Source organism: Populus alba, chromosome 14 (genome assembly GCF_005239225.2).
Source record: "Populus alba chromosome 14, ASM523922v2, whole genome shotgun sequence".
NCBI lineage: Eukaryota > Viridiplantae > Streptophyta > Magnoliopsida > Malpighiales > Salicaceae > Populus > Populus alba.
The window spans coordinates 7,904,123-7,926,204 of record NC_133297.1 but is presented as its reverse complement, the minus strand read 5'-3'; the positions used below and the strand labels follow the sequence as shown (position 1 = coordinate 7,926,204).

Here is a 22,082-nt window from a genome sequence, read left to right as displayed (position 1 = left end):
AGCCTAAATGAAGGTCGAGCAAGAGCTGGACGGGGTTGGGTAGGCGGCGGCTCTGGAGTTGGGGTTGGAGCAGGGGCAGCTGGCCGAGCTATTGATGGCAAACGGAACCATGGGCGAGGCGGGGCAGGTTGGTTTGACATGTCGAGGAGAGTTTTTGGATTTTAGAACTTGACAGATAAGAAACGCAGGAATGAATACAAGTATAGAATATAGATGATTAATGCATGCGAGCTGTTATTTATAGTGTTATAACGATGGACCTTAAGCTAGCTTGACATAGAAACAGAAAAGAAAAGGGGGGGTGGGGGAGGCCATGCGGAACGCACTCTATTGCATACAGAGAGATGAAAGGAATAAGGGAAAGGCATCAGATTCAGAAAGCACATACAGCTGACATTGGCTCGCCCACAATCTAAGATTGGTATCAACTAGTCATATAGAAACTTGGCTTTTCAGCCATGATGGGATGACTTCTCTGGTTTCATGGGGGATCATTGGATTGAATTAAGTAATTGAAAAACGAGTCCGAAGGTAGACGCTTGTTTTCCAAAACTGATAGAAATCCACCTCATGTGTTAGTATTAACATTCTGAAGAAAAACTGAGCAGGATCCTGCCATCATTTTCGAAAATGTTCCTTTCACTTTGGTGCAAGCTTTTGAGTTCACCAATCGGAAAGAAATAGCATATGCCATTTTAAATTGTTTGGATTTTTAGTGACCGCTATAGGAGATTCAACTCCCAGCCCCTCCTTCGAAGCCTGGCTACAGATTAATTTCCACCTCGGCAAACTTTTAATTAACATCATCGTCATAATCGACTTTTTTGGTGCATTGTTCTGCAATTTTCTTGCACTTCTCTTGCTGGGATCATAGCAGCCGTTCCTTTCCAAACATGATAACGGCTGTCCACCAAACTCATATTGACTAATGAGCATCTTCATGCTGTGCTTATTGCGGCTTCACTCCACTCTCCCTATTTCCCATCGTTAAAAGGAGAATCAGAATTTGTCGATATGTTTTGTAGTTAGTAACCACAAAGCATACTGTAATAATATTCTTGAAATCCCCCAGGGGATTTTAGTACCGTAGCTGTCTATGTATTCGTCTTTCACTTTGCTTGCTACATTTAGCCATTGCGATTCTTTCCGTCTTTGTTTTCCTTTTCGAACTTCGTTTACCTCACGACGCTTCAAGATTTCCCTTCCATCAAAATAACTAGGGGTGTTAAAATAGCTGAGAGAGGATAGAGAGGGGTAGCAATAGTTGACGGTGACTGAAGATACACCAAAGTTCTCCATTTTTGTAAAAGAAAGGAAAAGAACCTCAGAGGTGTCCAGGGAATATATCTACCCTATCTCTTCGTCTCTACTTAGGAATCGCAAAGGTTGTAGAATCTTCTTTTACAAGTCCCCTTCAAATATTATTTTAGTAGCTTCAAATGAGATCAAGAAAATTGTTGTTAAGAGAAGACCGATGAAATATGTCAGAAGAGAGATTCTGGAATAGAATATTAGGCAAAAACTCTTCACCTGGAAGTATCGATCAATGTTATATTTGGGTTCGTTTAATCTAATTATACAGCAAAAATATTTCAAATGCATTACATTGACTTATGGGTGCGATGTGATATATATATATATATATGGCAGCTACAGATTGTGGTATCCAGACCAGTAAATCAAGCTTCTTAGTGGATTTAAAAGGTATTTGGAGAAATGGAATAACATCTACTTTTTAAAATATATTTTACTTGAAATATATTAAAATAATATTTTTTATTTTTAAAAAATTATTTTTAAAATTATCACATCAAAAAGATTTCAAAATATATTAAAAAAATTAATTTAAAAAACAATAGTTTGACAGTGACATTTCATTGCATTTAATACGTATCGGTTTATTTTCTGTTCCACTATCTACCTTCATTCTGATAGATTCTTTCTGTGTCTATGAACTGCTAGCGCCCTTTATGTAAATTAATTGGCACCAGGGGAAATAAAATCTTAGTTGTATGTGTCTGAAATCTTGAAATGCATTTGAACTTTTCAGATACCATTTACAGGGCACATGAAGGTGTCAACACATTTGTTGGATTTGCAGATCGAACAAAACATTAGGTAAGGACAAATGCAGATACTAATGGGTGCTGATGAGCTAAACCAATTTTCTTGTAATCTAATGATCTTGGAAGAAATTTGCCTTGGTCTAATTCTCAACTCCTTCAACAGAGAGAGATTCTTCACTGTCATACAGTACTGCTACATTTCAATAAATTGCAAATTCTCTTCCTGTAATTTGATTTTAAAAAAATGGTAAAAGCATAGCCTGAGAAAAAAGAAGAAAGCAGTTGCATATGAACTGAGCAAGTACTTATGACATTCTTTTGCCGAACATTAGTAGATACCATGAGAAGAGTTATGGTAGGATTTCCGTTGAATCTACAACATTTTCCAAATGCTATTTCTTACGGATCGAGGAGCATCAATTGCATGGTAATGCATTTCTTTCTGCTTGATCATATATACTAATGACAAGGATACAAACAATCACAGTGGAAGTGGATGGAAAAATTTTCGAGTGCAGGTTATACAAGTGACCTGATATAGAGACAATATACCTGCCCGGTTTGTAATAAAGCTCACACTCGAGGTCTCTATGATTCAAGGCCATTTAGTGAATTCAAACACTTTAAAAACTATGTCAATTCCAGTGGGGATTTGCCACAAGAAGAGAGCAACGTTAATTGCATTCAATGCAATGTGAAGGTTCCTTGCCGTTTCATTCCCTTTCTGCATTGCAGGGACTAGGGCGGCGGCGGCTGCCCATAACACTGTAATGCCTGTGACACAATTAAAAACAGTAAGATCAGCTGATCAAGGCAGTCTCTCAGAAGTGAAAGCCAGCAGCATGACTAGATTGAACGGCAATTTAGAAAACCTTATCCTATAACACGCGAGTCAACCTACAAGAACCCTTGTTTCCCCTTTGGGGTTATAATTTTGGATTTTGATAAACTAAACACTGGTGCTATACCTGCTCCTGCAAACAAATGAGGTCCAGGGAATAGCTTTCCTGTCCTAAACCATGTGTTGACTCCTCCACCAATTGCTTCAAATACTCCAAATCCTAGCAATATTGATCCCGCGTTGAAGTGCCTGTCCCTGTAAGACCCTTTAATCAACTCCTTCCTCTCCTGTATTAGAAATATCAATGCCTTAGATAAACATATTCTCTCCTCGACTCCTTCAGAAATGCAATTGGTTGGGAAAATAAATGCCTCCAAGAAGTCACACCATTTCAACATTCATGCAATGCAATTCCTCAAAAAAAAAAACTTTCAAGCAATGTAGCATTAACAACAATTTATGTGTAATTAAGAAATCTACAAAGAATTTGAAAAGAATCATAATGAAACATTTTCACCCCAGCCAGGAGACCATGGTACTCCATACAATTTTAGAAGTGATCTTTGTTATTATATGATAGGATGTGAATATGCAAACAACAAAGAGAGATAAATAATTTCATCTCTTAGTTATATTAAACTAAATCTGGTAATATTGGAAGAAGAAATGTACACCAATTCCTTCTTCGATGACTAATCATGATTCGTTCTATAAACATATCTAAATCGTATTACTTAATGATATGTCAAACATATCATCAGGTATCAATGGCATTCACATATAAAAAAATAATAATAATAAAAAGCTGTCATATGGTTTGCAAATTGCAATCCTCAAGCATTTTTCCTTCTCAAATGACTCCCTCAAATGGTAACTCACAGAAGGAATTCTGAATCACTACAATTAAAACTATTCTTGTTTTTTACGCCTGTAGCCTTACCTCAGTGAGTTGCTGAATTTTGAGCTGAACAGGAGATGGTGCAGCTTCCACAGGTGTGCCTTCAGGAGTAACTGGGGTAGGTTTCACTTGCCTTTTAAGTTCACTGATCTCATTCTGCGTGGTCCTAACACGCCTCCATTGCCACCCCAAATATCCAGCCCACAAAGTGTAGAATAATAAACCACCCATCACAATGGGGTGGATAAGTGCAAATGACCTTCCCTCCAATATCCCAAACTCCCCACCAACAGCAAGCGCATCCTGCAGTCCCCAAAAAAAAGGAAGGGTCAGCAATTCAGTCCAGAAAATGATAAATTAGAGCAAAAGAGGATTTCTAAAGCTGCTTGTCGATGGGCTTGCCTTTGTGTCTAAGAAGAAAGGTAATGCGAGCGATGCAGGTGAAAGAGAAGATGAACTTAGATGCTGGATGGTTTCAGTGAAAAGCTTACGAGGGCCATGCGATTCCTTTTTGCAGACATCTAACTTTGATGAGTTAGAAAGAAGAGGCATTTTTGAGTGGATAAATGGAGTATTATTCTTCTGAGCAAGAATTGGGAATTTTAGAAGGCCGAGTGTGGTGGCCATGCTGTCCTCTGTTGCCTGGCACAGGAAGATAGAGCAAGAGAGGATAAACTGGCTACAACAAAAGATAAGGAACTGAGATTTGCAAGACTTTTTCAAGCATTTGTTTTGGTTTGTAAGAAAATGGGCCCGTCTCTGTAACGACTACATGATTTCTGATCCATCTGTTCAGTTTGTAAGTTACAGTCTAGTTTTGAAAACAGTGTTGTCATTTTGTAAAATGAGGCCTGGGCTGTGATGAAGACAAGGTGCAAGATCTATCAACATTTTAGATCATAAAAAGATAGGCTCTCTCATGGGGTGGGTTCAGAACGTTGCTAGGGTCCATTTACAAGCTCTGGGAAATAAGAGTTGGAGATCGTTGCTGTGTTCTTCGAGTGATTTATGACGTCTGGGGATATTCCGAGGTTTTGGGCTTGCCTTGTGGCTCAGCCGGATCCAGAATGAAACGCTTCTGCTTTCTAAACTTTGTTATGGAGGGACAATCTTAGGTTATTCTCTTGTAGCCTGTAGGCTTATGTAATTTGATGTCTTTTGATATCTCCATTGATGTGTTTCGAAAACCTAATTTTGGTAAGGCTGTAAAGATCAAGTATTCTTGAAGTCTATATTACAGCTCTTCTACTTCTAGCTCGGTCTGAACTTAGACAGACACCTAAACCTAATCCTTGGTTCCCTCCATCGTTTTTAATTTATTCTATATAGCCACGGGATCATTTCAACCAGGTGGTAAACTTTATCTCTCCACCTTTCACGAAGAATTTCAAGTATTTCTTATCAAATCGAAAGGTTTTCTGATTAAATAGAAGCAAAAAAAAAGCAATGATTTCCCCTTTGATCTTAGCCTTTGGCTTAAGTCTATGCTGTGTTTGTTGTGGATTAAAAGGATTAAAAAGATATTTGGAAGTATAATAACTATTACTTTAAAAAAAAAAAAATTACTCAGAAATATATTAAAATAATATTTTTTTATTTTTTAAAAATTATTTTTAACATTGATATATTAAAAATAATCTAAAAAATACCAAAAAAATATATGAATTTAAAACAAAAATAATTAATTAATTAATTTTTTAAAAAAATATTTTTAAATCATAAAATCAAACCGATCCTTAATATTAACAGTGATGTTTCTTTAAATTTTTTATTATTTATTATTAACGTGGATATCTGAGTCAGTTTGCGTATATCTCGACTAATTTTACGGGCTCTAAAATTAACAATTATATAAATTTTCAATAACTATCGTATTAGAAATTACTTCTAATACTCAAATTTTAATCTTTAAAGTAGGGAGAGATAAGCGTTAAGCTAACAGGGGTGAGGTAAAAAACTGGTGGTGGGGGGAGGAATTTGGGGTTTGTGCTAAAAGAATTCTCATTGATTTTTATTAAAATAAAGCATAGAACCCATAACTATGCATTGTTTATTATTTATATTTACTGTGGATTATATTTATTGGACCCATGTGATTCTTCACATCTATCAAACATTCTTAACACTCTATCGTGCAATCACTTTTTACAATTTTAAGATTTCATCACTTAACATTTAACTCCTTAAAATTTAGGGTGTGTTTGGTATTACGGTAGCTGTTGTGGTTGTGATTTTGAAAAAGTTGTTTTATAAAAAGTGCTTTTAGTTGAAGTTGGTTTGAAAAAATAAGTATTTGGTTAAAACTGTGGTTGAAATTGAAGTTGAAAAAAAAGTAGTTTAATGTGTTTGGTTAAGAATGCTTTTAAAATTGAGGTTATAAAATAATTTTAAAAAATATATATTAATATTGATGATTTTTAATTTAAATATTGTAAATTTAACTATTACTATTACATCATAAAATAAATCATACTTACTTAATATAAAATATTTTTTATTATTCCATGAAAGCATCTACAATTTCATTACATATGAAATACATCCAATAAAAATTATAGTTTCCATAATTATTTTAGCATATAATAAAATTAGATTAAATATTAACATGTATAAAATTTACTCTAATTTTTTAAAAAATATATTAAAAAAAAAAAAGAAGAAGTGTTCACGCAGTGCAGTGAACAGTGCAAGAGAATTGCACTGTTCACATGAACAGTGTACCGTGTATACTGTTCATGTTAATTGCACTGTTCATTGAACAGTGCAAGAAAAGCAGGAAAAACTTGCTTGCTAAAAACCGCAAATTAAACATCAATTTTTTGTGGGTTCCATGGCTAAAACACAGCTGCTGAAGATAACCAAACACCATGTTACTGCGTTTGAAGAAAAAAGCAGAAGCTAACGCAGAGCCAAACAGAGTCTTAATCTTCAATTTTTAATCCCAAACCAAACACAGCTTTGAAATCTTATTTTCTTTGACTCCATGTCAAATCCTAAGATTACCGGGCCTGTTATAGTCTTCGTATGGGCACAGATCCTCTTTAAGTCAAGAAAAAAAATAATTGATTGTCTAAGGACTGGATTTGGTAAAACTTACTCTTAGTTGACAGAACTTACACGGAAAGAAATCAGTCTTTTAGTTACGCAAGGTTATTCTTTTAATATATAACTAAATAAAAAAATAAATGCTGCCGTAAAAAACGAAATATCTGATACAGAAGTCCGGTGAGGACATTTTAAGCTCCTCCTCCTGACTAGAATTTAAAATGATTTATCTCTACAGAATTACCTAACATCGAATTACCTAACATCTGGTCCTTGATTGATGCAGCTGGTGTACAGTAGGCATAAGAAAATGGGAAAGGAGAGTGGGCCTTGTGCTGGACTCAGTCGTGCTGGACCACCGGCCACCTTTTCCACCAAAAGCAAGAACGTTCTTGAGATGCCGGCAATTAAGTAGAACAGCCGGTCCACGGTATGGGCAGCAAGCTTCTTTTTGAATATTAGGTGTCCTCTCGGGTTTTGCGAAGAATGGAAGGACTGGTCTCCTTTGCAAGAAGGTTTCGGTAAAAGCTCATGAGTGTCTTCGGAATATCTGTTAAATATTGTTTAAATGTTTTTACTGTATTTCACCTGTTATTGAATCGTAATAAAAAGAATAGAAATCAAATATTTGAATGGAAATTAACGGTATTGTTTATAGAAATCAAATGTTATTTTATATGATAATATTTATAAGTGTTTATAGCAAATTACTAGCCTACTTCTCGCACTACCATATGGCAGGCTAGACTAAAAAGATTTTAAACGTTAAAAGAAATATTCCAATTACAAGGAATCTTTTAACATTGTTATTAAACTCCATCTAGCAAGCCAAATTTTAAAACTATCGACTTAACTCTTTTTTAAGGTCCTTGCATGCTGAGCTCCAATAAACATGCAAAGGCATTAAAAAAACCCCTGCCATATGAAAGCTTGTTTTTATAAGGGGAGTGATATATCATCCATTTTTAGTTTTTAAAGAAAAAAAGAAAGAAAGAAACATGAGACGTGTGGCGTGCTAAGGCAAATGACATGTTGTTTCCCATGCTTAACTTGGAATTTAGCCACTAATATGGTGGTTAAAAAATCACAAGGTGAGTTTTTTGGGGTTGAAAATCTATTTTTGATCCATTTTTACAAAAAAAAAATCCAATAAACATAATAAAAGTCTTCATAAATCACTAGCTAACCTCAAAATACTTCAAAATCACTTAAAAAACCAATATTAACCGAACTTAAAAAATTAAAATGAAATTCGATCTTCTTTTTCAGATATATTTACAGGGAAACTCATTATCATTAAACTCCCTTTGATGCATGGAATATATTGACACCAATTTTGATCATTTTTACCGTTAGTATTGTGAAAACAAACTATTTTCTTTATTTTTTGTTGTTTTTCAATAACTTTCTCTTTACCTTTTCTAATTTAAAAAATGAAAAAAAAATAAACTAAATAAAAAAAAATTATGAATTTAGAGTAATTTTTTATGTTTTAATTTATACCCTAATTTTATATAATTAGACTAAAAACAAAAGATGCAATTAAAAAAAAAAAACCGAGTAGGAACCGTGGCTGACTTTTAGTGTTTTTTTTTTTTTAGTTTATGTTATAGTGTAACTAAAAAAAGGGGAAAAAATGACATGTTAAGGCGAATCTTAAAATGAAATGCGAACCAGCCAGCTGTTTTTTTTTTTTTTGGTGTGTGTGTGTGTGGACTCATGAACCACGTGGCTACATTTCTGTGCGTTTTAAAAATGGCATGATTACAATTAAGTAATTATTAATGCCATCTCACTAATTGGCAATAAATTGTTTCCTTCAGAAATCACCTGCCCATCATGCATATGGACCATATGGTATGTGAGGCAGGTGTCTTGCCTTTATGAGGTTACATCATTGCAACGACATGTCATCAGAACACTTGACAGCAGACGATAAAGAATAGAAGGATAATCTTAGTTGAAAAGGCAAAACCACTAAATCCACGAGTGGTTTCGAAACTTCAAACTACCAGCACCAAGCAACTTAAACAAAGTAGATTTAATTTTTTTTTTTTTTTAGATTTAATTTTTTTAGGATAGTTAATTGGTTAGATTTTAAATTTATTTTTTAATAAATAAAGTAGACGCTGCTTCAAATAAATATTGCCTGATTTTGTACCACTAGCCCGTGATGGTCCTGAGTTTTGATATTCCTTGGATCGTTGTGTGCGTGGATGAGTTTAGGTTGATCGAAAATTAATTAATTAAATAATAGTTTGTGTACGAAGCCCAGTTACACTTACCTGTCATGGAAATAGCAAAAAGACGTGCATACTTAACCAATTGAAAAGCACTGTTGAACATTGTAATCTTCGCCCTTTCCACCCAAAAAAAAAAAAACATAAAAAATGAATGTCTTGTTTTGGAGGTATTCGTGTCTTTTCAAAACCCACATTAGTCATAACAGGAGGTATATGTATTTTTTTTTTGTTTTTTAAACAAAGTGAAATAACTTAAACATCCATAATAAGAATTCATCATTTTGGTAAACAGGGTTAATAATTTTTATTTTTATTTTTTAAAATACAGTAAAAAAAATAACAAGTTTACTTTTAAAATGAAAAAAAATAAATCAGGCAACTAGAGAGCCTTGGATCTTTTCACTCTAGGTTTTTTTATCATCATCAAATTCATTAAAAATATTTTGATTTTTTAACCATGTTCAAATATTAATAAAATTAAAAATGTTATTAACGAGTGTAGCACACTCACCAGCGCTTTTTAAGATCAAAACCGTTTTTTTTTGGGCTATTGAAGCACTACCAAAGTCTCGTTTGTTTGGTGAAAAATTTAATTTTTATTTTTTTTATTATTTTTTTTATTTGAAATAATTTGGGTGTTGATAGAATAATCTGCATATTTGTCCAAAGCCAGGTGTTTATAAACTTTTATACATGCCTCCATGGAAAAACATATAAATGGAACGAAGTGGGTCACGAATCGGTAGAGGAGCACCTAAAAACAATGAACCAGCAGAAAGAGGAGATGAAGGAGACTCGTTGCGTCTTTACACCACAATTTTCTCCACCTTTTGGATTCTTAGAAAATCCGTGTGCAGGGTTTAATTGAGGTGGACATTTGACAAACAGATGGAGAGCATCTGCATCTCTTATTGCTCTGTGGAAATGCCGTAGGAGAGAAGCTTGGGATTTGAAGGTGGAAAGTGTTTGCATAATTGCTTATTCTTTTAACCTTTTAATTTGATCACTAAACTTTCTGTAAAGTCTTTCTTTCCTCCTGTTGGGTGTAATTTTCAAAACAATTTTCCTTTTCTCCTCCGTTAAAGAATTAGACAGCGGGATTTCTTATTGTGACGTCATACGCGTGAGTCCCGGTTTTTATGAAATGGATGAATAAATTATTTTTCAGTATCGACATTTGATTGTGGTTATTGTTAGAGATTGTTTAGCTTTATGTCTGCGGCTGCGTTTTATTTAAAATGCAGCTTACAGCTATTTAATTAAAAAAATAATAATTTATTATTCACTGAACTCTATTTAATTTCTGTACTAGAAATATAGAAAAAGAAAAGCAGCAATTTTTTTTAATTCTTTAACTTTATTGGTGTTGTTCTTAGGAATTTAGCATATCAAGTAAGAAATTCAACACTCCATAAATATTTACAGAATTTTCTTGATGTTGTTGTGTTTATCTCTTTAAGATTTTTTTAATAATATATATGGTGTTATTATTAGGGTTTGGTAGAATCAGTTAACCATAATGGTGGGCAATTTAGCTAGCATTTTAAATTTTGAATTAAGCTATCTACTCGCTTGTCAAGTTTGAAAGTTATGCCAGAAGGAATTTTTAAAACTAATTAGGACATTTCTTAAAACTTAGTAAACTATGACCAATGTGTTTTTTTTTTTTTAATATCACAGCTACTTTTACCAACCCTTTTTCCTATTTTTTTCACCGGTTCTAATTTGGCAAGAACATTTCTAAACTATGTTTTAAAAGAAAAGCATCACACAGTCCATGGGTTTGCTGGTAAATGCTTATTTGGTACTGTAGTAGTTGTTATTTTTTAAAAACAAATTATTTAAAAATACATTAAAAATATTTAAAAATAAAAAAAAAATTAATTTAAAATAAAATATTTAATTTTTCTTAAAAACATTTGTAAGATACACAAACAAACAAAATTTTAGTAGGAAAAGAAATGAAAACCCGTCAAACACTGTTGCTGCTTAGTAAGCTGGCCAAATTCGAATTCTGGGGGTCCTTCCACTTGGAGAGAATTTGTGCAAAAAACGAATTTGTCACTCATCTGTTTATTTGATGAGAAATCATGTAGATAATGAATAATATCTCAGTCCTCAGATCAAAGTAAAAGCAATTTTTGGGTATTTCACAAAATATATGCTGTCTTCTTCGACTTGGCTATTATTTGTCACAGCCCAAAACGTGTGCAGTTGTAATCAAAACCAAGTAATTTGAACTTTCCAGTTCATAAAAGGGAAGAATAAAGCGAGGGAATTTGAATTTGTAACTAGAATACTGTTTTTTTTTCCTTCTCCTTTGGATGTAATAAGTCTACAAGAGTCCTTAATGTAGAAGGAGGACGAAACTGTAAATAATAAATTCTCAGTGGAATTATTTTATGAGCTTTCCGTGGCCAACTGGCTCGTGAAGAAATTCCCTGTTCATTTTTCACCAAGATTCAGCGTTCTAGAGCGAGGAATCCAACATTTGATGGATTTTCTTAGCATCATTAGTATACCATATAGAAAAGATTTGGTCCTCGCTTCCAATTATTCATTTTTCGTTGTAAATTTGTTTACCGGATGATTGAGATTATTAGGCAACTCCTTGATGGGTTATTGTTTTGTTTCCCATGAATTTCACAAATTAATGCAAGATATATTTTTATATATATATTAATGTAGATATTTAAACTAGTTTGTGTGTATCTTGATTAATTCTATGAATTCTAAAATTAATAATGAAGTAAGTCTTCAACGATCCTGAGATTTATAAAATTTAAATTGGTAATATATAAAGATAAAATTTAAAATATCATCAATTAAATTACATCTATTTTTTAATAATGCTTTAAGTGGTTTGGAAAAACAAATCGAGTAATTTATTCATCTAACCGCGATTACTGCTAAAAAAAATCAATAGAAATTGAATCCATAATTACTGAGATGGATTTCGTCACTAATTTAGGCTTAAATACTCCTGCTTCGCCGCTTGGAATTGCCCGAAATGAAAATCGGTCTACGGCCGAAATAACAATACAAGAAGAACACGAGATAACTCGAAGACAAATATTAAAAACTTAAAAACAAACGTAAGATATAGAAAAAGACAAAAACCTCAGAAACGATATTATTTATGAAATAATAATTAATTTAACATCCTGGCTGTCAAGTAGATAGAAGAATCGCAGAAACGACTGCGAAACACAAGAGGGTTCGGCAATCGCCACTCTCAAGAAAAGGAAAAGAAATCAAAACGCAACGCAACGCAACACTTTCCTGGTGCCGGCTATTCGCCGTCTCTTAACTTTAATTAGTTTTAGACTTCGCTCCTCTCATCTCCTATTTTAATCAAATCTTTCTAGGTTTTTTGCTGTAGATTTCTCCGTCTCCCTTCCACTTGCAGATTCCCTCACTCATGGCTCCTTCTAAATCTTGCAAGAGGAAAAAATCTCCCATTAAAATCCCAAGACTCCATCTTTGAGTTTATATCTTCTTCTTTTATTATTATTATTATTTTCTTCAATTTGCAGCAAACCATGGAAATTCTTTATACCCCATTCTTACTTTTGTTCATAATTGTTAGTCTACTGTTTTTGCTTCGTGTCCTTTTATTCAAAACTGGGCTAATTTACATCACCAAAAAATGGTGGAGATCTATAGAAGATTGTTTTCATGTCTATCAATTCTTCAAAGTCCCAGAATTCAACGAGAGCATGCAAGAAAATCAGCTTTATCACAAAGTCTCAATTTATCTCAGCTCTCTGGCTTCCATGGAAGACTCTGATTACACCAATCTCTTCACCGGAAAAAAATCCAACGATATCATCCTTCATCTCGATCCCAACCAGGTAATCGATGATTATTTCCTTGGAGCTAGAGTTTCTTGGATTAACGACGACAAAAGCGATACGACTTGTTGCAGAACCTTGGTTTTGAAGGTCAGGAGAGCCGATAAGCGCAGAATTCTGCGTCCTTATCTGCAGCACATCCACATCACATCGGACGAGGTCGAGCAGAAGAAGAAAGGTTTAAATCTCTACATAAATATTGGCAGTCATGAGCAAAACAGACGGTGGAGATCTGTTCCATTCAATCATCCTTCAACGTTTGATACAATTGTGATGGATTCTGATCTCAAGAATAAGTTGAAATCAGATCTTGAGTCATTCCTCAAAACCAAACAGTACTACCACCGGCTGGGGCGTGCCTGGAAGCGAAGCTACTTGTTGTACGGTCCATCAGGTACTGGAAAATCCAGCTTTGTTGCAGCTATGGCCAATTTTATTGGCTACGATGTGTATGGTATTGATCTTTCAAGAGTTTTGGATGATTCGGATCTGAAAACGCTATTGTTACAAACGACAAGCAAGTCAGTGATTTTGATTGAAGACCTTGATCGGTTTTTGATGGATAAATCAACGGGTGTTAGCTTATCAGGTGTTTTGAACTTCATGGATGGGATATTAAATGCTTGCTGTGCAGAGGAAAGAGTTATGGTTTTTACAATGAACGGTAAAGATCATGTTGACCCGGCTATTCTTAGACCGGGCCGGATTGATGTTCATATTCATTTCCCTTTGTGTGATTTTGCTGCATTCAAAACTCTGGCGAACAGTTACTTGGGTGTTAAGGATCATAAATTGTTTCCTCAAGTAGAGGAGATTTTTCTAACTGGGGCAAGTTTGAGCCCAGCTGAGATTGGGGAGCTTATGCTTGCGAACAGGAATTCGCCCAGTCGGGCCTTGAAATCGGTTATTACTGCTCTGCAAACGGACGGTGATGGAAGGGGGTCTTTGAACATTAGAAGACAGTGGACTGACAGTTCTTCAAGGAAGTCAACTGAGGATCCAGGGGAACACTCGGGGGTTTTTTCCAAGGAAGGTGTCCATGCCATGAAGGATTTTAGAAAACTGTATGGCTTGTTGAGATTCAAAAGTAACAAAACATCGGAATCGTTTGATATGACACCAGACCGTAAGGACGGGCAATCATATGGTTCTTGACGTTTCGAGGAGATGTCGGCAATTTCATTGCCTCGATACATCTCAATGTTTCACGTTCATAAGCAGCAAGGGGGCATGAAGAACTTATACAGGGCAGAAGCCAGATGTTGATAAGAATATAGCATAGCTCAGAACAGTTAGTTTTTTCTTTCTTTTTCTATTTTTTCTGGTGTTTGGATGCTTTTGTTCCAATTCAATTAGAATATGATTCTGTTTGTGTCATTTGCTTTCCCCCTTTTCTTTTTAAATTATTCCCTCGTTTAGATTAGCAATAGAAGGAGTTGAAGTTGCGGTTAGTGGTGGTTTGGTAACGCATTAAAATTAATTTTTTATGTTTTTTTAATCATGTTCATATAAATTTAATTTTAAAAAGATCATTTTGATATAATATACCAGACACCCTTTCATCTTCTCTGCTTTTCCTCTTAATAGTTTTCTTTGAAGTGTTTTGGTTTGTATTCAGCTTTGATAATCTGCAGTTTATGCAAATTACATGACTATACATATGCAACCAAAAGGAGAATCGACAATCAAAAGTAGGTGCTATGTTATTATCATATAATATACTATTCTGTAGGCCAAATGTTGAGGTAACCAAGTGCAGCATAATCATCATCTACCTAATTAAAAGAGTAAAGGGCTTTAAAAAAAGAAAAGAAAGAAAGGTAAAGAGGTGAAATTTCTCATCAATTTACACGCTCCTGGCTTGAATCACTGAGCAAAAGATCCTCCTTTTAGCCATGTCTGCAATTGAACAAACAGATAAAACACAGTATGACATGCTGGGTTCCCTTTTTTGTATGTTGTTTCCACTTCCTTCTCTATTTTGTGTCAAAAGATACTTCACTCAGAATTCAAACTTCATATTTTTTACCCTCATTTACTATTTGCTTCTATTTGATAATAAAATCTGGGCAATGCTCCTAGATCCGGTGGTTTGGTGTTACGCATCCAACCGTATAAACAAGGCTAGGACATGCCAACAACATGGAACATGAGGGGCTGGTTAGAACTGCGTCTCAGACAACCGTTATCTTAAATTTTATTCATATATATATAGATTATTTTGATGTGTTGGTATAAAGGGCTGGCCTTTAGAGTTTGATGGGATGTAACTGAAGGTGAAACGAGAAATCTGTAATGGTCTTTTAACGAACAGAGCAGAGGCACACCTGACTTAAACCGAGTATATATGGGATGCGAAAGTTTTGGAAATGGGACTTTTCTTGTATTTCTAGCGCAATGCCAATCTTCTTCTCCTGCCAAAAGCAAAGATGCTCAAACCATTTTCTTACTCTTATGATTGGCGACGGTGTGCTTGATTAATGACTCTTGTTGTTTCTTGTAAAGTGCTTTTGTCTTGTCTCTTTGGTTTTTAGCGTTTACACAGGGAACCAGCAGAATGCGGGCAATGTCAGAGAAGACTCCGGGACTGGGAGTCCTTGAAAACATTATAGGTTTTTTTTTTTTTCTAGTCTTAGGTGGGTTTTTCTCTCGCAAAATGCCAATTTCTTATTTGATATCACTGTTTAATAAAATTGATTTTGTGGCGGAGATTCTCTTAAAAATATCATTCACCACTCCTATTATCTACGAACACATTTATTTAAATAGGTTTTAAAAATCTTAATTGGGAATATTAAAAATTAAATTTTTTATAAGGATATCTCTATCAATAACAACTAACAATCCAAATAAAGAGATAGTATTTAATAATACATGCCTCAATATGTCACAATCTCAACTGTTGGAGGGCAAAAAAAGTTATTAAACCTCATATTAGCTTATATCATTTTCATAAGAAGAAGACATATTATCCCAATGTATTCTATTTATAGTAAGTTCCTTTGTTGTTTATTCTAAATCATGTTTCTAGTAATTAGTTTATTTAATATTTAAGAAAAGTCATTCTTAGGAGATCCTAATATTATCATGTTAAGTTTGTCTAAAAATCCATTCTAAAAGACCTAGAAAAAATCTATATAAAGTTTAAGAAAAGTCATTTTTGGTGAGTAAATTCTTATCTTATTATGTTAAAACCCAATCATTCCAAAATCCAATAAAAGAAGGTTTTTTATTTGGAATTTTGGTCAAATCCTAATGGATAATCTCAAACTTGATATGATACCCATTAACTGATTTTTTTTTTTCAAAGTATAATGGTAATGCAATTTTTATTTCTTATAAAATATGAATGGAAATTTTAGGAATTTGGTCGTGTGCACATAAAATTAAACATATTTTTTTTGTATTCTTAAAATGATTACAGTTTTTAGAATTTTTTGGTATTTCAGCGAAAATCAAGTATTTTTAATATCGAAAAAGTATCTTATATTTAAGTCCCCCAGTATTAAATGAAATTATTGAAAAAATATGTGAGAGTCTCGTAAATAATTTTAAAATGATTCTTGATTTTTTTTTTTTAGAATTGTTTTTAAAAAATTTGGGTCTGTTTGGCAAAAAACTCATTGTCCCTTTAAATGAAGTTGCCAAAATAGACTTAAAGGTATGTTTGCTAAACACGCTCTTGAGCCAAAAAAACCTTTATCAAAATACTTGCCAAACAAACAAAACATAACTTAATTAACTCGAAGTCAGACTGATCGGGTTGACCTGAAATTATTGGTTTGACTGTGAACCGAACATAAAATTTTGGTTTAGCTAAAAATCAAACCCAAAACAAAGTAAATATCCAGAAATATATTCAACTCAAATAAAACATGAAAAAAAAAATCCTTGATAAAAAACATATCAAACACACACGAAATGAAGAACATGATGAATGTTCTTCGTGAACCTAAAAAACATAACTCTCATCATTGACTAGATACAGCAAAACAAGATCCACAAAGATATTATAAATCATACAATGATCAATAATCTAGCACTTATTACCTTTAATTATCACTAAAATATTAGTGATTTGGTAAAAATGGGTGTCAATTTGAAACTGAAACCTTAAGATTAAAATCATGAATAAAATGTTACTGAGACAAAAGAAACCTAGATTACTAGCTAAAGGAGCCACGAAAAGTGGTTAGTGCCAAGAAATGAACTAAAAGTAGTCCAATTTATGTAACCAAGGCAATGTTCTGAATATCTTCAATTTGATCTTAAATTGACCGCCAAACTTTGATTTTCTTGTAATTTTATCCATGATTTCATCTTATTGAGTTTAGAGAAATTAAATTTGGTCCTCTAAAATTATAGTCTTCTCAATTAAACCCAAATTAAGCTTCTAAACTTAAATTTTCACTAATTAAATTCCTATAAAAGTATTGACTCATTAAAGTCCAATTAAGTCATTACACTTAATTAAATCTTTTAATTTGATGCAAATTAATTCTTACACTTGATCAAAAATTTAATTAGGTTCATGATTAAATCAAACTGATCAATTAAAGGTTTAATCAAACCCTCATACACATGCAAATTAATTTTTATGCAAATTCATTTATTGATCATTTAATTTGACTTTAAATCCGTATTATCATTTAGTATGGGATATAATGGGGTAAATTAAGCTTCCAATTTCATCAAAAATCTCACCTTGATTCCTTCATATATTTGAAACCCTTCTCAGCCTACTTATGTCTTTAAAGTAGAAAAAAATTAATAAAAAAATAAAAAATTAATTCAATATCATAAATTTTTTATAGCCTCAATCTATTTGTTTATACAAGATAAATGTTAGAAACCACCAGGCTAGGCTAGGTTTGTTAGGCCAACTAGATCGTAAGATGAAGTTTTTTTTGTTCTTCTTTTTATTTATTTTGTTTTATAATTATATTTTTAAAATTTTATCCTTTATAATTGAATTTTATTAATATTTATTGCTAAAATGCTTTTCAATTTTTATCATTCCACCACCAGAATGGTTTTCTTTGACCTTGCATTCTATCTTTGAGCTAAAAACAAAATCGCGCGCGGTCCAACTGGTGAAATAAATTATCGCTACTTTGGTTTTGTCCCCTTTCCGACAGATGGTGGGTACCAAAAGTCAGCTGTCCTAATAATGATCCTCGGCGCCAGACGTAAATTACGGCCAATAGAAAATGCTAAATAGTTATTTCAAATTGATTCTATAGAGAATAATCTGGAATTAGAAAGATATTCGATATGCTTTTAGGATCAACAATTGAAAAATTGAATAAATTTAGTTAAATCGTGCAAGAGACGCAAATGCTTCTTGAAGGCTTTTTTTCCCCGATTGATGAAGTGTTTTTAATTCTCATGTTCTACGCATGGTATACTTTTGACTATAATAAATCTCCCTTCTTTTCTGTTTTCGAGTGTTGCGAGGTTTAATATTTTTTTTTTAAGTATTTTTAAAAAATATTTAATTTTTTTAATTTTAAATTAATATTATTTAATATTTTTATATTATTTTGATGTGTTAATATCAAAAATAATTTTTTAAAAATAAATAAAATATTGTTTAAATATATTTTTAAATAAAAAATACTTTTAAAAAAATTATAATCACACTTCAAAAAGGTCGATTAAATTCCTGATAATTTAGCAATAAGAGATGGTTTAGTTACAAATCACTGATTATGAAAGGACAATTGCCTTCTACATGACACGAACAACAATGGCATGGCTGTAAGAACATGTAGTTTCATTACTATTTATTGTCTACTAGAATCTTATTTTCATTAATTAATGGTTTCCATTTTTCATGTATATTGTTTTTATTATTTCGTATTTTGATTAATTGATTTTATTGTTATTAAGATTAATGATTGCTTTATATATTTGTTCTTGGATTAGAAAGTGTTTCGGCTGTTATTAAATGGCTTTCGTTTAAATAACTTCTCCTTATTTGATGATGTCTTAACATACAGTGGTTTAATGTTTTTTTTTTAATATTTTTTAATTAAAATAATATTTTCTAGATTTTTTTTAATTTTTGATATTAACATATTAAAACTATAAAAAAACACATTTTAAAAGGCTTCAATTTATTTATTTTTTATAAAAAAATAATTTAAAAAACACTTTAAAAACACATAAGTAACAAACACTCATTTTGTAGAAGATATGATTTCTTGAAAGATAAAAAGAATTTAGCTCATGAATTTTTTGGAGCGAGGGAAGACATGGTATGAATTAAACTACAAGCTATTTAATGACATTAAAAGGGTGTTTTAAAGTGTATTATAGATTATTTTTTAAAGTAGTTTTTATTTAAAAATATATTAATATAATATATTTTTTTTATTTTTTAAAAATTATTTTTGATATCAACACATTAAAATGATTCAAAAACATTAAAAAAATTAACTTAAAACAAAAAAATAACAAATTTAACAAAAAAACAATAATTCAACCTTGGTATCAATACAAAAGGGATTGAAATTGATCTACTTTTAAAAATTATTTTTAATGGTGATGGTGGTAGATATATATGTAGGTAGTGTTTGAGATTAATATATTTCTCCGGTTGTTCCTTGCTCTTGAATTTATTTAGGTAATGTTTAAAATTGTAGTAATGATTGTTTTTTTATGTATTTTTTATTTGAAAATACATTAAAATGATATATATATATATATATATATATTAATGCATCAATATAAAATTATATAAAAATTCAATCTGAAACAAAAACAAATCATAAATTTTCAAAAAAAAATGAAACACTTTTTGCTTGTATGTACATCCAAGTTCCAACAAATAACATTTCTCTTCTCTTTTTTTTTTTTTTTTTTTTTTTTGGTAACCCAGGGTGTCCGGGCCAGCTTACGCGCACCACGACTATTCCCCGGGCCCACTGAACATCCTGCAAGGCCAGTAGGCAGATAAGACACCGCGGGGGTGACAGGCTGGTACTCTTGAGGATCGAACCCAGGACCTTCGCAAAGACAAGCTTTGCTGTTGACCAATGGGCTAGACCCTCAAGTGTAACATTTCTCTTTTTTACTTCTACACGTAGAATTCTCATTTAAGATTTAAGATATTTCTATGAATAGATCTAATCGAATGTAAATATATTATTTTTTTAAAAATCTAATTGTAGAATTCAAATTAAAAACCTCCTCAAATTAAATGTGTGTTCTTTTTATCATCCGAATCGACTCCACATGTTTCAGAGAACCAGGATGAATGTATGTGATGTGTATGCTCGCACATGACGTGTAGAGATGAAAAGGGCTATCAATATCCATCAACCAGCTCGTATGTGTTTGTCATAAATAGATCAATACAAAATTTAAATGGAACATTAATGGGTTGACCCAAAAATACCCTAAAATTAATTCGATTAGGTAGGGTTGGGTAAGGGCTACCTACTGGAATCATATAAAGATATGCACTCAAAAATGATTACAAAAAAAAAATGCATTTTAGTCCCTACAACTTTGAGATTTTTATTTTAGTATATAATTTTATTTTTCTTGCAAATTAGTCTTTTTTTATCCTTAAATTTTTTAATTAAAATTTAATCTCCGGTTGATTTTTGAAAAAACTTCCTGGAAGTCAAATTGTAACATTGGTCAAAATCAGTTAAATAATTTAAATGGATAAATAAAGGAGGGTAAGGGTCACAAGTGAGTTTAGATGGAAATGATCCAAATCTATCTTTAAGCTCATTATCACTCTCCTTCTCTCATTCTAACTTTTCCTTGAAACCTTAATTTCATGAGTTTTCTACCACTCTAACTCCTTTTTTTTTTTTTTTTTTTTTCTTTTCCTCTCCCCTCCCCTATATGTGCATGTGTGTTTAGAATTTATAAAGATCCTGGTTAATGTTAAAGATATTTTTTTAAAAAATATAATAAGAAAAATAATTAAAAAAATTAGGTTATAACAAGTAGGGAGGGTCAACTTGAATTAATTTAGTTGTAATTCAATTTGTTTTTTTTAAATGGATCAAAATGTCTTTTTGATTAATTTTCTTTTTAAAAATCAATGAGTTGAGAATTGAGTTTTTTTTTTTTTAAATTCAATCTAGATTTTTGGTTGAGTCATTTTTTATTTATTTTTTTTAACCTGAAATAATATAAATTATAAATCATCCGGTTCTAGATCAATTCACTAAGTTGATTTGGATTATATAATTAGGATTTAAATAAGTACAGAAAATCTCATTTTCACTGGAAATACAAAGTGCATCATGTATCGAACGAAATCATTTTACCAATGAGTTGCAATTTGTTTTAGGCTTTGCAAAATAAAATCCATTTTCACGAACGGAGAATTATTGACTCAAGCATGTCTCAAAACTTATTTTATAACCAATTTGTTGCTAAATAAGAAGAAATTACAGTTGCCTCCATTTTATTCACAACCATCCGTGATAAAGCACAAGAACAAAATCCACATATAATAATAAAACAGATTTATTTGACAAAAAAAGAAGTTATAATTATGATACATAACTATAGCCACGTGTGTGATGCGATGAACCTGATAATTAGTTAACTATACTACATCACATATTAAAAAGATGCATAATGAGATGAATTTTTCTATGCAATTTGTGTGTATATATATATAAAAAAGCAAAACAGGAATGAAGCTTTAAGGTTAAAATCCTCAAAAAATCTCCCAACAATAATTAAAAGAATATATAAAAATGTGTAGAAGTTAGGTAAAATAAGTTATTTTTTTATTTTAATACTTTATATTTGACGCGGACCCTATCATAAGACTATGAATTGTAAAAACAATTAAATACACAAATCGTTCACATGAGCGGGGAAGTGGACGAGTGTTAAAAGAATTATTATAGGAGGGACCAACCGCAAATGGGCAAAGGAGGGGCAGACAGACAGAGAAAACAGAGCCTCATTAATTCTTTCGAAAGCGTTTCATCATAAAGAAGCATAGATTCTTCTCTGAAGGTTTCATCATAAAGAAATCTATATTTAATCTTTGTGTTGATTTGTACTGTTCACCATTCACTAGTTTCACTAGCCTCATTTCACTTGTTCAGAGGTGATTTTTCTTTTTCCCAATGAATCGAGAATTCCAACAAA

General features: G+C 32.1%; 2 protein-coding genes across 2 annotated transcripts; one reads left to right on the top strand and one right to left on the bottom strand.

The window, feature by feature from the left end:
• Positions 1 to 2,486: 2,486 nt before the first annotated feature.
• Positions 2,487 to 4,512, bottom strand: LOC118041212 (uncharacterized). Its single transcript, XM_035048446.2, has 4 exons — positions 4,208 to 4,512; positions 3,848 to 4,108; positions 3,035 to 3,194; positions 2,487 to 2,840 (listed from the first exon to the last, which is right to left on the bottom strand). The coding sequence occupies exons 1-4, from the start codon at positions 4,430 to 4,432 to the stop codon at positions 2,662 to 2,664; spliced, it is 825 nt and encodes a 274-aa protein (XP_034904337.1). The 5' UTR covers positions 4,433 to 4,512; the 3' UTR covers positions 2,487 to 2,661.
• Positions 4,513 to 12,265: 7,753 nt separating this feature from the next.
• LOC118041213 (AAA-ATPase At2g46620) lies at positions 12,266 to 14,324 on the top strand. Its single transcript, XM_035048447.2, has one exon. The coding sequence runs from the start codon at positions 12,636 to 12,638 to the stop codon at positions 14,100 to 14,102; it is 1,467 nt and encodes a 488-aa protein (XP_034904338.1). The 5' UTR covers positions 12,266 to 12,635; the 3' UTR covers positions 14,103 to 14,324.
• The last annotated feature ends 7,758 nt before the right edge of the window (positions 14,325 to 22,082 follow it).

Excerpts from the sequence above, each read along its gene's own strand:
- LOC118041212 (XM_035048446.2), bottom strand. The coding sequence starts at position 4,432 with ATGGCCACCACACTCGGCCTTCTAAAATTCCCAATTCTTGCTCAGAAG. Across the intron at positions 4,109-4,207 it reads CTTTCTTCTTAGACACAAAG|GATGCGCTTGCTGTTGGTGG; the intron begins GCAAGCCCATCG and ends TGGGGACTGCAG. Across the intron at positions 3,195-3,847 it reads AAATTCAGCAACTCACTGAG|GAGAGGAAGGAGTTGATTAA; the intron begins GTAAGGCTACAG and ends TTTCTAATACAG.
- LOC118041213 (XM_035048447.2), top strand. The coding sequence starts at position 12,636 with ATGGAAATTCTTTATACCCCATTCTTACTTTTGTTCATAATTGTTAGT.